The sequence below is a fragment of the Canis lupus genome, chromosome 17, assembly GCF_011100685.1.
Source record: "Canis lupus familiaris isolate Mischka breed German Shepherd chromosome 17, alternate assembly UU_Cfam_GSD_1.0, whole genome shotgun sequence".
NCBI classification, from domain to species: Eukaryota; Metazoa; Chordata; class Mammalia; order Carnivora; family Canidae; genus Canis; species Canis lupus.
The window spans coordinates 18,294,835-18,309,987 of record NC_049238.1 but is presented as its reverse complement, the minus strand read 5'-3'; the positions used below and the strand labels follow the sequence as shown (position 1 = coordinate 18,309,987).

At 56.9% G+C, this 15,153-nt stretch overlaps 1 protein-coding gene across 2 annotated transcripts in view; it reads right to left on the bottom strand.

Annotated features, from left to right (window-relative positions):
• KLHL29 (kelch like family member 29) overlaps positions 1–15,153 on the bottom strand; it is a 306,165-nt gene that overhangs the window by 2,310 nt on the left and 288,702 nt on the right. For both annotated transcript variants that reach the window (XM_038560887.1, XM_038560886.1), the window contains 7 exons: positions 12,613–12,815; positions 11,660–11,919; positions 8,701–8,899; positions 8,389–8,571; positions 8,004–8,184; positions 2,524–2,717; positions 2,066–2,210 (listed from right to left, as the gene is read on the bottom strand). In XM_038560887.1, the coding sequence (XP_038416815.1) occupies positions 2,066–2,210; positions 2,524–2,717; positions 8,004–8,184; positions 8,389–8,571; positions 8,701–8,899; positions 11,660–11,919; positions 12,613–12,815 (1,365 nt within the window). The remainder of the gene's footprint in view (positions 1–2,065; positions 2,211–2,523; positions 2,718–8,003; positions 8,185–8,388; positions 8,572–8,700; positions 8,900–11,659; positions 11,920–12,612; positions 12,816–15,153) is intronic.

The following is a 15,153-nucleotide window of genomic DNA, read 5'->3' as shown; positions in this document are numbered from 1 at the left end:
GAGGCAGTGACATAGGCAGAGGGAGAAGCAGGCTCCCCATGGGGAGCCCGATGCAGGACAGGATCCCAGGACCCTGGGATCACGTCGTGAGCCAAAGAGAGATGCTCAACCACCGAGCCACCCAGGTGCCCCTGGAGATGGATTCTTAATACCCTGTCCTGGTGCAAGCTGCCTCTCCCCCTTTGCAAAAGTTGTAGGGGGTTTCACTGCTTTTCTCTGTCCTGTGACCCAAACTGGCATAAGAAGAATACCTTGCCTCTAGGGCCAGTAAGGATATGGTGCTTACTGTGGGTGACGCTGATGTATACTGGGCATCCCAGGCCCTACTGGACGATGGAAGGTGGCTAGGAGAACAGCCTTGTGTACAGGCACCTGACTCACTTCACTGGCTGTTTACTGAACGTCATTCTGCATGGCCCATACAGAGGCTTCATACCCCTCCAAGTGGAGGACTCTCAAGGATGATGGCAGACAGGATAATAAGGAGCTAAGTCATAACTGAACACTGACTACTTGACTGGGAGATTCACACTTGCCAAGGCGCTCAGAGTCCCAACTTCCCACTGTGATTTCTGAGCATGAGTGACCCCGTGCTGCTGCCCACCCATGACTGCGAGGGCCTGGTGTGCTCTCTGCAGGGTGGTTACTGTGGCAGCCTGGGGCACCTTCCCATACCACGAGACACTGGCACCGTCCTGTCATCTTAGCCAGCTGTTCCCGCTGAGAGCACCACAGCCTGCTCCTGCCTGCACCTACCGTCTTAGAGCATTTCAGTGACCCCATCACACCTACAGTGAGACCCATGCATCCAGCCCCAGTTTCTCCCTCATTTCAGCTAATGGCCTGTCTTCTTGACTGTCCCCTGAAACTGAAGAGATACCCTTGCAAAGTCATCACCTCTTTCTGAAATCCTGAGCCTGATATAGAACGTGTCGGTCTAGACATCTTACCTGGAGTTCTAGCTTTATCGCTTGTAGCTGCATGCTACAGGGGCCCTCAGAATGCTCCCTTGGTGGCATATCTTTCCCCTGCTTCTTTTGCAAGACCCAGCTTAAATCTCCTCGTAGGCATTAAGTCTTTCTGTGCCCACTGTTAGTCTCAGCCGAGGCACAGAAGTCCTCCCTACAAGTGGTGCTCAGACTCCAGTTGCCTTTATTGTGAACAGCGTATTCAGAGTGGCTTGCACCCTGCCACCATTTGGAGTATGTGACAGGAAAGTAAGGCCCAAGAATCTTCATGCTATTAGGAACTCCGCGGTTATCTGGCCTGCTTCGAAAATAGGAGAACTGCCCCAGAGAGTGGAAGTTGCATGTCCAAGGTCACAAGACACGTGAGTAGTAGGTTATAGCTTTTCTAGCTTTGCTATGCCAACAGCGAATGCTCAGACTGAGGGTTCGGTGATCACCTCTGCATGGGTTCAAGATGTCTTCAGCAGAGATCTGCTATGTAAATGCTGACAAGGGGGTTTCTGGGACGTCTTTTTTTTTTTATTTCCTTGTTCCTCTCAATCCAGGAAAGGGTGGAGCTAGAAGAGCAGGATCTGCTGTCTCACTGCCCAAGATAGTTACTATTTTTCTGGGCCACAGGGCCAAGCCGACCGGGAGCCCAGCCACACTCTGATCCCTACCTCTCTCCTCCTGTGGGGACTGCCCTGTCAGACTCCACGGCGGATGTGCCTCATATGGCTCCTGGATTGGGTGGTCACTTGTCCCATGTAGGGCATTGCACAGGTGTGGGCCTGGCACTACCGCTTGTCTGCAATGGGGCAGGTGGTCCTGGGTGAGAGGTCCCGAGAGAAGGTGTGGCCTCCAGAGACCCGGGGCTGGTGCCTGTAAGAAGCCCTCCATCGTCGCTGGCTTTGAGATGGGTCAGCTGGGGCCACAGGGTTGGGCCTGGGGGCCTCGGGCTGCCCTTGGGCACTTCCTGTTCTGCCCTGGCACTAATGTCCAGACCCGTGGTTGGAGGGGCTCCTGCTCTGGGCCTGGGATTGTTCTGCTCGCCACATGGGGGCAATCGCTATTGTGCTCCAACCTCTCCTGTTGTCTTCCCCTCCCGAGCCCCTCACCTGCAGAACTGGCGAGAGTGATTCATGTTTGGGCCGGCCTTAATGTTCCCTTTCTCAGGGTCGTAGATGGTGGTGGCTCTGGCGTAAGCCCCGCCCAGGATGAAAACGAAGCCATTGAGGGTGACCGCAGGAGCATACTTGTTGTCTGTGAGGAGAGCAGGGCCGGCGGTCAGGCACCTCTCCCTGGCCTCCCCCTCCCACCCTCTCCTTCGCCAGTGGGCCTCAGAGGACGGGCTCCGCAGGCCCTCCAGGGTCACGGGTTAGCCTGAGGACAAGGCCCAGGGCCAGGGGGCACCAGGCAGGCGCCCTAGCTGGCCCTTTGTCCGGGAGGTGGGGTCAGCACCCCCCCAGGGCTGTGCGACCACTGGGCGCGGGGGCCTCTGGCCTTGGGACACTGCGGATCTAACAGGGAGGCGGGGAGGCTGCGCGGGCCCGGCTGAGGAGAGGCCGCTTCTCACCAATCATCGGGGACTCGATAAAGCTCCACGTGTTGGTCTGAGGAACGTAAGACTGTAGGACGCCGGCAGCTCTGCCCGCCTCGTTCACGCCGCCGAACACGTAGATCTTGCCTCCACACACCGTGGCTGCGGCCGAGTGCACGGCCTTGGGCAGAGGAGCCACAGCCTCCCACTGGTTGGTGATGGTGTCGTACCTGCCGAGGAGAAAGACCAAGGGCCCCATGTCAAGGATGGGCCGCGTGCGGGGCAGGGGTGACAACCAAGGCAGCGGACGTGGGCAGCCACCAACATCTGCTTCCCGCCCTTGGCGTCCCCGCACGGCCCCTGACCGCACGCGGCTGGCCCAGCCTTGCCCTGCGGCCGGCCTCCCTCCTGAGCCTCGGCGGGCTACCTCGGTGCCGATTCTCGGCTCCTTTCCCTTGCTCGCTACGGCTGCCCGGCTCCTAGGCCCCTTCATTCCTCTCTATCCCGCTCATTCTTACCCTTTCGCCAACAGGGCTGCAATGAGCATCTCCCGGACACCCGAGCTCTGGGTTGGAACCCGGGGAACAGCGAGCTGGACCATGGGAGGGGGAAGAGGAGGTGGAACGGGAGCGGTGGACCAGTGGGAGCCGGTCATGAACTGATGCTGCCGTTAAGGAAGGCAGGGCTACCTAGGATGACGCCCGGGCTCTGGCTTGGGAAATCGGAAGGAGGGGGCACCACTCAGTGGACAGGGAATTGAGGTTGGGGAGTTTAAGGGAGAGAGATGATTTCAGTTTTATTCATAGGAAGTTTATTTTTATTTATTATTATTATTATTATTTTATTTATTATTTTTAAAGATTGTATTTATTTATTCATGAGAGACACAGAGAGAGGCAGAGACACAGGTAGAGGGAGAAGTGGGCTCCCTGTGGGGAGCCCAATGTGGGACTCGATCCCGGGACCCCGGGATCACACCCTGAGCCAAAGGCAGACGTTCAACCACTGAGCCACCCAGGCGTCCCTTCGTGGGGAGTTTAAAGCATCTGTGGGTAATGAACTGAGGATGATGTGCAGAGGGTGGCTCGTGTGCGACCTACATCTTCAGCTTTGGGATCACTGGCACAGAGGTAAGGGCGTTCACAGGGAGTGTGTGGATGAGAACGAGGCTGAGGACACTCTGGGGGAAATGCTGGCTTTGAGGAGCGGAGCTGGGGTCCTTGGAGGGCTGGTAGTACAAAGGACACAGCTCCATGGGTGGGGATGTGGTGGGAGGACAAGAAGTCCCAAACAGGTTCCTGGGGGTCTTCTCAAGGGTACTCGATACAGAATGGGAGGTGCTGAGCTATTTGTGTATCGAGGAGTGAATGGGAAGGAAGGCAGTGGACGTGACAGGGAGAGACTTCTCTTGCGTGAAACTTAGCTGGGAAAGGGGCAGAGAAGGTGGGACCTAGAAAAGCATATGGAGGTAAGAGATGGCTTTTATCGGTGGCACGCTGATGAATGTTTCAAAACAAGTTCCCGAGACAAAAAGTCCTGATATATAGCACTTGCTGATTTCTGTGATGTGAAATTGGTAGCTCGAAATCTTGGCCGATTTCAAGCTACCAGTGGTACATAGCTGAACATGCCACTGGGAAGAGATGCACAACAGCGTACTGCTGGACAGTATCCCCACCGTATACAGACACACAGATCCGACCCCCAGAACATAGACAGTACAAAACATATAGTATTTAAAAAATGATAGTGAGGAGTTTTGAGTATGGATTTTCTTTGTTTTTTCAGTATAATGTATTTAATTCTAATTTAAATGACTTAATTTTTAGTTAATACCTGTAACTAATGACTAGCTTGCAGAATTCCTTAAAAAGGTAATAATCAGCTCTCAGGAGCCAGTATGAATGAACTCTAGCACACCATGGGTTTTGTTTTAATTTTAGGGGGAAACGTTTACTTGTGTTTACATGCTGATAGGAAGGAGCCCAAATGGATAAGGAAAGATTCAATATATATGAAAGGAGAGGGAAGAGCTGATAAAGAGAGGCTCTTGGTAGGGGGATGTAGGTTGGATCCACAGTGGAGAGGGAAGGGGCATCCACATGGGCATGAGAGAGGAAGGCAACGATGGCATGAGTGTCAGTACATATGCAGGACTGATGGCATGGAGAGGACAGTGTTCTGGATTGATGGCTCCACCTGTGAAGCAGGAGTCCGCGTTGGTGGGGTAGTGGAGTCCATGGGATAAGAGCCTTGATGGGGAAGGAGGAGATGAGAAACACATGCGCTTGAGAGTGGGAGAAATTGCTGACAGGGGCATGCAGCACGAAGGACTTGGTAGACGTTGGAGGACTTCCGTTTGTAGGGGGGCCAATCTACAAGATGGTGGGATTTTCCCCACCAGGCTTCAGTCTCCGGGGGTGGGCATGGAGAAGGGGAAGAGCTACAGGATCGAACAGATCTGTGGCATGTGTATTGCAGGACAAAGTGGCAAAGTAAGAGCACAGAAAAGTGATGGAATGTGAATCCCAGACAAAGCGAGGACAAAAGTGACAACAGGAAGCACCTTACGGAGAGAGACTTGGGATCTAACTGACCAGGTCAAGCACCTGGGATATCTGAGGTCTTCCGGGGCAGCTTTTGGATCTCCATTCTGGGTGTCTCTGTCAATCGTTCCTGCAGGGGTGCTCTCACAAGCACTCACTCTGGACCTTCTACTTGGTGGCCCATCTACCGCTCACCACATGGCTCTTTCGAGTGTCCTGGAGCCAAGTTGGGGCCTCTACGGTGGGCTGGGTTTGTCCCAGCACACCTTTCCTGGGAAGGACGCGGGGGGTCCACTTTTCCCCAGGAGCCTCCTTGGGGCACAAGCTCAGTGATCCAGAAGATGGCCTCTCTCAGCCGGTGCCCCTGGCTCTGAGACAGGGGTGAGGGGACAGTGGTGAGATGTCCAGCTCTGTGCCTGCGAAGACTCAGGATTTGAGGAGAGGCTGAAGTACCTTACAGGGCAGCAGGGGCTGATTCAATTAAGCCCCAGACGAATGATATGTGGCTAATAGGCAATGGAGTAAGTGTCTTTTTGGACAGTGTCAGAAGTTCAGATATCTGTTTCTTAAGCCAATATGGCAGAGATCCAACGAGCTCCTGCAGAAGGAGCTGGGTGACAGTGGAAGATTATGTGGCTGTTAGTCTTCAGGCTTTCGGTATAATGGCACATTCCGCCAAATGCGAATTTCCCGAGAGCTTGTTATTCCAGGTGGCTGATTGCCAAGCCACAAGCCCTCCTTCAGCTCAATCTGTCAGCTTCCTGCTTGAGAAGGATATGCTAATGACATGCAAATGACCCTGTGGAGTGAGCACTCTGCTATCATTTATCCGGTAACCACAGCTAGTGCAATATATTGCTATGAAGTATTAGACCTAGTTATTTATATAATGATATAATACAGGTTTGTCTATTGCACTGTTGTTTTAATCTATAATTATATAATCTTGCTCTATTCCTGTAATACAGTAATGTAATATAATTATAATGTACCATATATCTCATTCATTATCAATATAAGAGCAATTTCTACCATTAGTGCTTCCTGGGGAACAAAGCACCCTCGTGTCTGTCCCCATTACCCTGACCTTCTTGTCACCCTGGATTCTCATCATTGCCGCCATGTGGCACAGAAATTACTTGCCCAAAGGAGTTCCGGCTAGGTTCCTCAGGAAGCAGTGGGCATCCTCCACCCCACCTGTATGCACACCACCCAGAGGTCCTGTCCCTGCAAGGACAGCTGCAGGACACCAAAAGGGCTGAGGCAGGGCTCAGGGCACCTGTTATTACTGAGGTTCCCAGGTGGTCTTGCTCACACGATGCCCTAGCTGCTATCTCACAGCGGAACAAAGGCCCTGCCCTGGCCCCCAGGCAGGCCGGTCGAGGCTGCTACCCAGCCTTGGAGAACCGCTCTGGAGCCCAAGGGGAGCGGAGCTTGTCCCGCCCTCCTTGGTGCATTTGATCCTCGAACAAATCCCTGTATTTATCAACAAGTATAAGTTTGCAAAATGAGTAATCAGCATCTTAGGAGATTAAAAATAGCTGACAAAAGCAAGACAGGATGACAGATCTAGCTCACTTTGCTCCTACATAGAGAATGTCTCCTTTTTCATGTGTTTATTATTGGATGACGAACGGTCGGAAGCCGGTGCTTCTGGAAGCCTTGGGCCGTGCGGGCTGTGCAGTGGGCCCCACAGAAGGCTGTCAGCAACAGGGCTGACCCTGGTTCAGCAGCAGTGTTAATATCCTCATAATCACACAGGGATTCCCCATTAACTCCAAATCAATATGACAATTAAATGTCGTTACTGAGCCATCTCTGGGCTCCACTTGGGGGAGTTAAAAGCCCACAGTGAACATCCAGAGCTTGTCTCACTCTGAAACTATCTTTGCTGTAACATTTGTCAAGTGTCCAATTAGCCACCGAGGGAAAAATACAAATTGAGGGGTACGTGCAGGGTCCACAGGCGAGATGCTGTCACCTGGGAAGACGAGCTTTTCGTGACAGCTGATGACGTGGGTGGAGGGTGGTGGTGGGCAAGCATGAGGGAGGGACATGGAGTGAAGGCTCTGGTGATTTGAGCTGTGCCCTCCTGGGTCGGCACCTGGGGCCAGCTCGGCCTAACCTGCTACTCTCAGACGCACTAGTTTCTCCAAAAGCGGGACAGTGCTGAGGCCTCCCCTGTTTGCTGCTGACTCATGAGCCTTCCTGACTTCTTTCTGCGGCTTCTCCCCCAGGTGTCGGTTCTCGGCAAGAATGGTCTCCAGCTCCAAGGGAAAGACGGAGTATTTGCACCCCGAGAGGTGCCCACCTCCAGCCTATGCCCCTTCTGCCTACATCTGATCCCACACTCTGGCCTGTTGTAAATGGGCCTCAGCAAGGAAGCCAGCCTGGCCTTCCAGCAGAGGGCAGGCTTACACACCTGGTCTCCGGCCCATGGCTTTGTATTCTCTTCTGGAGAATTCCAGACGTTTGGCCAGACCCACATGCAGTGATTGTTCCCCAAGTTGCAAGCACTTTCCTGGGATGTGCGGAAAAGAGGGAGGAAGGGGCTCCCCCGGGTGTGGAGCCTCCCCGCTCGGCAGGGACATGGAGGTACAACCACGGACGTGGGACACATTTGGGCCATCGGTTCCAGCCTTGCCCTACATCCCTGGGAGGCTCTGGGCTGGTACTTCCAGGCCCCATGTGCCTCCTAGCTGCACAGGCAGGTCGGCCAAAGCCCACAGCTGGGTCTCTGGCCTCCAGCTTATCTGACCCCTGAGTGGGACAAGAGTGTCTCATCCCAGAAGTGGGCAGCTGTCATTTTCCTGCCGCCCCCTCACCATTCTCAGTCCTCAATCTTTGCCGCATTTGGAGAGCCCGGGACTATCGCCTTCTAAATGTCCCGTCTCCGGTTGGCCTCAGCCGGGTCGGTGCTGGGTAGGAGGAGCAAAATGATTTTAGCTTTCGTGACTGTGGCTTCATTACCTCTCCACGTGGTCCACGTTGCCTGCCACACCAAGTCCCCCGAGGGTGTAAATCTTCCCATCGTAGACAAGGCTATTGTGCCGACAGCGGGGGACCGTCATTCTGGAGACGAGGTTCCAGTTATCGAGCAGGGACATGTAGCACCAGACATCGGCCAGCGTCACCCCTGATTCCATCCCACCTGTGGGCAGTATGGGAGGTCCAGAGAGCAGGCAGGGAGTGAGGGAGGCCCACGGCCAGGTGGGCCCAGCCCCAGGGGCAGAAGAGAAGGTTGCACCTGCAGAGTGGACACTTCTGGGCCTTGGCTTTCTTTAGCCTTGGTGTGGGGAGAGGAGCCCTTAGGAAGTCTGTGCCCGGTCCCCAGCCCAGCCCCGAGGGGCCTCACCTGAGAGGTAGATGTTGTCCCCAGCACTCACGACACTGAAGAACTCTCGGTCGTAGAAAGGCAGTGAGGCCAGGGGGTACCACTTGTTGTTCTGTGGGTTCCAGCAGGTGACGGCCACCAGTGAGCGCTGGGTCATCCCCACCATCTGACGGCCCCCGACCAGGACGATGACCTCCGCCACACCTGCAGGGACAGACGCACAGCTTTCGGACACACCTCAACACTGTGAGCATTGGCGCCTGGCGCCTCTCCGGGGGGACCGCCCAGAGTCCTGGGCTGACCCCACGGCGCTCAGGGCACGTCCCTCCATACCTGCCGAGAGGCGGGGCCGGGTTCGGGGTGTCTGCATCTCCTGGCGGGCGTGGGGCAGCATGTGGTAGCGTTTGGCTTCGTTGACCAGGTCCCGGCACGCTTCGGACGACTTGATGAGTTCCTCGTTGTCAACCACGTTGAGCAGGTAGCTGGGGTGGATGAAGGGGAGGCGGACCACGGCCAGGAGCTCCGCGGCGTACTGCAGGGGCGAGAGACACAGGGCGGAAGGGGGTCATACAGGTGGAGCCAGCTCTGGTGAGTCATACTGAGTATAGACACGGCTTGCCACGGCCCAGGCAGTGGCAGTGGGGGCTCCCATCAGCCAGAGGCGAAGAATGCAGGAGGTCGGGTGTGCTGGCCCCCCCCCCCCCCGCCCTGGGGCGAACCAGCCACCTGCCTCTTCGCCACATTCCTCCCTGCCCCCTCCCAGGTCCTGGGCTTCTGCTTCACCCCAGGCTGCAGGGGGAATGGAATGAGGATCCTGAGCCCTGAAGAGGTGTTCATGGGGCAGGAAGTCAGGAACAGGCGGGAGGGCCCGGGAAAGCTGATAGGAAGGCACCCCTGTCAGAGCCTGCGAATCCCCAGCCCCAACAGGCTCCCGGAGTGGCATCCCATGGCCTCAGACTGGCACCAGGACCCCTTCAGCCTGCAGCGAAGGCTTTTCATGAACCGACTCGATCCCCTCCTGCCTGGCAATCTCTTTGCTCACCACTTGGCTTTAGTTTCATGCACACTCCTGATTGTGGGAGTGTCACCAACACCAATTGTGGGAGTGTCACTAACACCCATAAGACCCGGTCTCTGAGCTTCGGGGGTGCGCAGTAAAATGGCAGGTGGGGGAAGGGGGTCATTACATAGAGGGCACTAGTGGGGCTCCAAAGAGGAGTCTAGTCAGGAGTTTTGGGGGTGCAGGATAGGAGGCTTCCTGGAGAGGATGACGTCTGAGCTGGGCGCGGAAGGGCTGCAGATTTCTCCAGGCCTCAGGTGGAGAGCGGGGAGGATGCCCGAAAGCACATAGAAACACATCGGACCGTGGAGAAAGGTGCATCTGGGGGATTCTGCGGAGCTTATTCTTGTTGGCTGTGCAAGGACTTTGTTGCGGGTGGGGTGTAGTGGGCAGGGGAGATGACACCGGAGAGGCTTAAGGAGACCAGCCTGGCCCCCCGCCCTGCCCATGTCCTGATAGCAGGGCTTGTGTGGTCTTTCCCTCAGAGCAGATGATGGAGCCCACGAGGGGCTTTCTTTCTTTCTTTCTTTCTTTTTCTTTCTTTCTTTCTTTCTTTCTTTCTTTCTTTCTTTCTTTCTTTCTTTCTTTCTTTCTTTCTTTCTTTCTTTCTTTCTTTTTCTTCTTTCTTTCTTTCTTTCTTTCTTTCTTTCTTTCTTTCTTTCTTTCTTTTTAAAGATTTTATTTATTTATTCATAGAGACACACAGAGAGAGAGAGAGGGGGCAGAGGCACAGGCAGAGGGAGAAGCAGGCTCCATGCAGGGAGCCCGATGTGGGACTCGATCCTGGGTCTCCAGGATCAAACCCCGGGCTGCAGGCGGCACTAAATCACTGCGCCACCCGGGCTGCCCCACGAGGGGCTTTCACCAGAGAAATGACATGATCAGATGTGTTCTTTGGGACACAGGCTGCAGGGTGGGGACCAATCTAGGGTGGGGAAGACAGAAGGCAGGGCCAACACTCGGGGGACAACCTCAGCAATGCTGGTGAGAGGAGGGCCTGAATGGGGAGAGGAAGTAGGTCCTCTCTGGAGGGAGGTACAGAGGTGACGCATGACAGCAGCGTGCGGCCCATCGGACACGGAAGGCGTGGGAGGAATCTGGGCTTCTGGGTGATGGGCAGAACTGAAGGAAGGAACACAAGACGTGTGGCTTTGGAGGTGTACGAACTGGAGGGGCCTGGGGGACGTTGGCCATAGGCATGCAGCAGGCAACCAAAGACAGAGGTGTGGGCCTGAGACCCAGATGTGGGGGCTGTGGTGGATGGGGCAGTCACTATTCCAGCTGCCCAACCTGCTGGACTGCCTTTCTCCAGGAAGGAATCCTGCCCCTCCCCGCCTGATCGGAGAACCCCCTTCTCCTGGGTGCAGTGGCTGGGCCAGGGTGGAGAGCCCCATGCTGCCCATCCCAGCGCCTGGCCCATCCCTCCCTCCCTTGTGCCACTTCCCACTCCCCATGCAACGAACTACCCTTGTCGTCCACGCTCAGTTGCCTTGAGGCGTTCTGGGCCCCAGCCTCCCTGGCTCTGGCCTCCCCTCTGCTGCTCGGCAGGTGGCCTCTGAGCTCTCCCAAGAGCTACCTGGGTCTGCCCTAGCTCCTGGGGGCCCCTCACATGTTAGAACCAAGGCAGTTCCATCCTGAGCAAGGCCCTCGGCCGGTGCTTTCTGGCCTGGAGATCCCAATGGGGTGCGACTGATGTCCGGTGACCCAGAAGCCCCTCCTGGGGACTCTGCCCTCCTTTCCTTCTGCCCTGGATCCTGCCTCCGATTTCTCCAGCTGCCCCCTCTGAGGGACTAGCCTTCCCTGCTGTGTGGTGTGTGCCGTGGTTTGTCATCTCCAGCACGGTTTCCATTTGGTCTGGGTGCTCCCCACCTCCGCAATAAGCGCAGCATGGGTGGGGCTCCTCCTGCCCGTCTGAGGTCACGGGAGCTTCGGCCTGCCGGCCCCGTGGCCTCTGGCTGGCCTGTGTCTCCTTTGGGTGGGAGGCCAGCACTTGCAACCCTCTGGCGACTGACCTCTCATCTCTCATCCCTCCGTTCACCTCTCTGCGGCCACAGGGGCAGTTCTCTCTGCCCCTGGGCTCCCGGAGGCTCCTGTGTGCTCCCACTGATGGTCAGACCAGACGGTCCTGCCTCGGCCACCTTCCTTCACCCCTGCTCCAGACGCCATCCCCACACTGTGCCCTAGAGGCGGGGGGTGGGGGGGCGGGGGAGGAGGGTCAGGGCGGGGGGCTACCTGCGCACGGGACACGGGGTCCTTCTTGATCCACTTGATGACAGTCTCATAGACTAGCTCCTCGGCCTTGGTGTTGAGGCTGTCATTGGAGATGTAGGCGATGAAGTCGTCCTTGGAGATGCTGAGGATCTCCTCCTGGGCCGCCACCTCAGGGAAGATCTGCAGCGCGAAGGCCTTGGCCATGTGGTAGAGCTCGCTGCACTGCATGGCCTCGGCCATGGCCAGTACCCCCAGGCAGTTGCTGGCCGTCAGCTGCTTCTCTGGGGACAAGAGCACAGGGCCACTGACCACAGGGCCCTGGAATGGCGGCCATCTGTTCCTATCACCCGATACTCCGGATCTGTCTCGGAACCCGCGTCCTTGGGACCTGTCTTCAGCACCTGGGGTCCCCACTAGACCACTCTGGCATCCCTGGGCTGTGGATCTACCTTCGGGTTTTCCTGGGCCCCGTCTCAGGCTGCCTACCTAGGGGTCTCCCTACCTCAGGTCCCAGCAGGAGGACTGAGGATGTGAGGTGTGGAGCGTCAGCTTCCTCACTGCTGTGGCTTCAGAGCTGGGGCCTGGGCTGAGGGCAGGGGTCATGCTGAGACTTACAGCGTCTTCTAAAACTGTGACAGGCTCCCACTTAAGGATGGCACCAGCAGAAACACCCCTCATATGCCCACCTGCCGCCTCCTGCAGGCCTCAGCCTCACCAACCTGGCCTCTGGGCCTGGCATCAGTCTAGTCGGCTCTCCTGAGGTCTGGCTAATGGTTATTTTTGCCTGGACATGTCTGGGTCTGTGCTGGTGCATACAGTTGTCCGAATTTTCATCTCCAAACGGCCTTGTGACATCCAGCTGCACCCCGAGCTGGACACACAGCTCTTCCCTCTAACGCCCGGCGAATTTCAAATTTTGTGCCCATCCACACCACCCCTTCCAGGCGACCTGGGCGCACCCTCCACAGACTCACCGAGGAAGGACACGCAGACTTTGCAGAAGGTGTGGAACTGGAACTTGCTGGCCGCCTCCAGCAGCGTCTTGGCGTTGGCCGAGTCGATGACCAGGGAGCCCGTGTAGACGAACTCCAGCAGCAGCTCGAGGACGTCGGCCTGCAGGTTGGACAGGACCAGCTCCAGCTTCTCCCGGCCGCACTGGCTGCCATCTTGCACCGACCTAGGCACAGAGACCAGGGTGTCCCTTACCTGCCACCCTGCGGCCACAGCGCCGCCTCCTCACAGGGCTAGATCTCCCTGCTCGCCTCGGTCACGCCCTTCATTTTAGGACTCAAGGGACACGGCAATGACACACCTGAACCTAATGACCTGACACAGGATCTGAAAGAGAAGAGTCTGACCAGAGACGCCCAAAAGAACAGAAAACCCTGCTTATCACTACTTGGCATGTCCATGCAAAAAAAGATGCAAATCAAAAAGCATGAGCTGTGGATGGGGACGAGGACCAGGACTGGCCTCAAAGGGAAACAATACGGTTCTGCCCCGCTGCTGGCTCCCGGGGCTCCGCCACCAGCGGCCAGCAGGTCCCGGCCCCGGGGAAGTGGGGGGGCCCGGCTGCCTCCAAGCGGAGGGCCGCCAGCGTGACCCAGGCTCCCAACCGGCCGAGGACACAGCCGATCCGGAGACGCCCCTCGATCGCCCCAAGCTGTCCCGGAACCCGGACTCCAACCCCGCCTACTTCCAAAAGCATATTGTTTCCTTTTAGGCATGGAAAGGGAGCCCTCATGACATTGCTTTGAAACTGAGGACGAGACGAGATAGACGGACAGAATGGTTAGAGCCGGGGGAGGGGAAGGGAACAACCAAGGACTTCCGCCACAGACAGCCAGCAGCCATGACCTGGGACCTGGCCCGGGGGGGGCCCTCCTGCCACATGGAACACGGGGTCAGAGGTCAGGGTGGCCTGCGTGTAGAGTGTGCATCGGGCTTGGGAACTGGGGGAGCGGGGGAGGGACACAAATATATAAATATGTTCGTATCTGGTGTCTATAGAAATACAAAACCATTGCAAAGGCTCCTAAGGCCTGGCAGCCGCGCCCTACAGCCGGACCTGGAAGGAAACAGACAAGATGAAGCAGAGATCACACGGGTACAGAAGTGACCAGGAGGAAAGACACCCCGAGCGTTGAGAGTCAGGAGGCAGGTTGTCAGAGGTGGCTGGTTGACACCCCGTCTCGGCCACTCTGACCACGGGTCCTGCTCCTGCCCGAGGCCGCGCTTGCCACGTGGCTGGGAAGTGACCGCTGGCGTCTCCCCTCCTGAGGAGGCCAGGGGCCCCGACCCTCGTGACCGGTCCCCGGGGCGCCCTGGTGGCGGGCTGTGGGGGTGGGGAGGTGTCCAGCAGCTGGAGCCCCCCGAGGGAGGCTGATTCCTGCGTGGGCAGGCAGCCGGAGGGCCTGCGTGCCCCAGCCCTGCCACGGCGGGCGGGCCTGGCCTCTCTGGCCCTCAGGCTCCCCTTCTGCAAAACAAGAGGCTTGAATTGGAGGAAGTCTAGAGTCCCGTGGAGTTCACGTGACAGAGGCTGGAAACACTGCCCAGGAGACTGCTCTACACAACAGAACCGCAAATGCCACCAGGAGAGCAACATTCTCCCCAGTCTGGCCACCAAGGGCTGTTAAGGCACCGATACAACGGGGCGGGGGACAGAGGAAGCTGTGACTTCATTTGGGGCTCCCCTCCCCACAGAACAGCTCATGGCACCGGGGCCTGCGGTAATGACACTGCCTCCAGGCTCGCGGGGGACGGTGCTGCCTGAGCCGAGGGTCTGAGCAGAGCCCCTTCTCGAGCCCACACGTATACACGGTGAGTGTGACTTTTAAAGTGACTTAACACACCGAGTCCTCTGCTGTCGGGATAGATTTTCATGCTCGGGTAACTTTGTTAAGCATAAAAATAGTTCATTATGTGATCATTTGAAAGCACAGAAATCTAACACCCCAGGCCTCAAAGGCCATCTGGTCGACCTCTTACTCTGGCCTTGCGGCCTCTGTCCTTCATTCCTACAGGCTGCGTCTGGCCTCCCCTCCTCACAGCCTTCCTGCTCTGCGGGCTGGGCCAAAGCCGAGCTGCTCCCCTTCTCCCAAGGCACCCCAGCCACTGCTGCCTCCACTTGGGCTGGCCCTCCCGCCACCTACGGTTCTTCAGCAGAGCTCCAATTCTGTGAAGGGCTGGGGTGGACTTCAGCTGTGTACACACACACACACACACACACCCAGGAGTGTGTACGACACATGACCCTGAGAACCCCCAGTGTGGGGAGGTGTGTTGGGCAGATGGAAGGCCAGGCAAGTCCTGAGTGCAGAGTTTGATGGAACAACTGTGGTCATGCTCGTGGGAGATGCTTGTCCTGCCCAGAGTCTGAGCCATGGGGAGGGTCCTGTGGACAGGGTGGTGCCTGGATGGCTAACGAGCACAGGGATGACATGAGGAGGCACGTGGGGCGTTGATCATCATGGGTGCTGTCCAGGGTTAGCTGTAGCTGCTCCTTCAGGACCTCT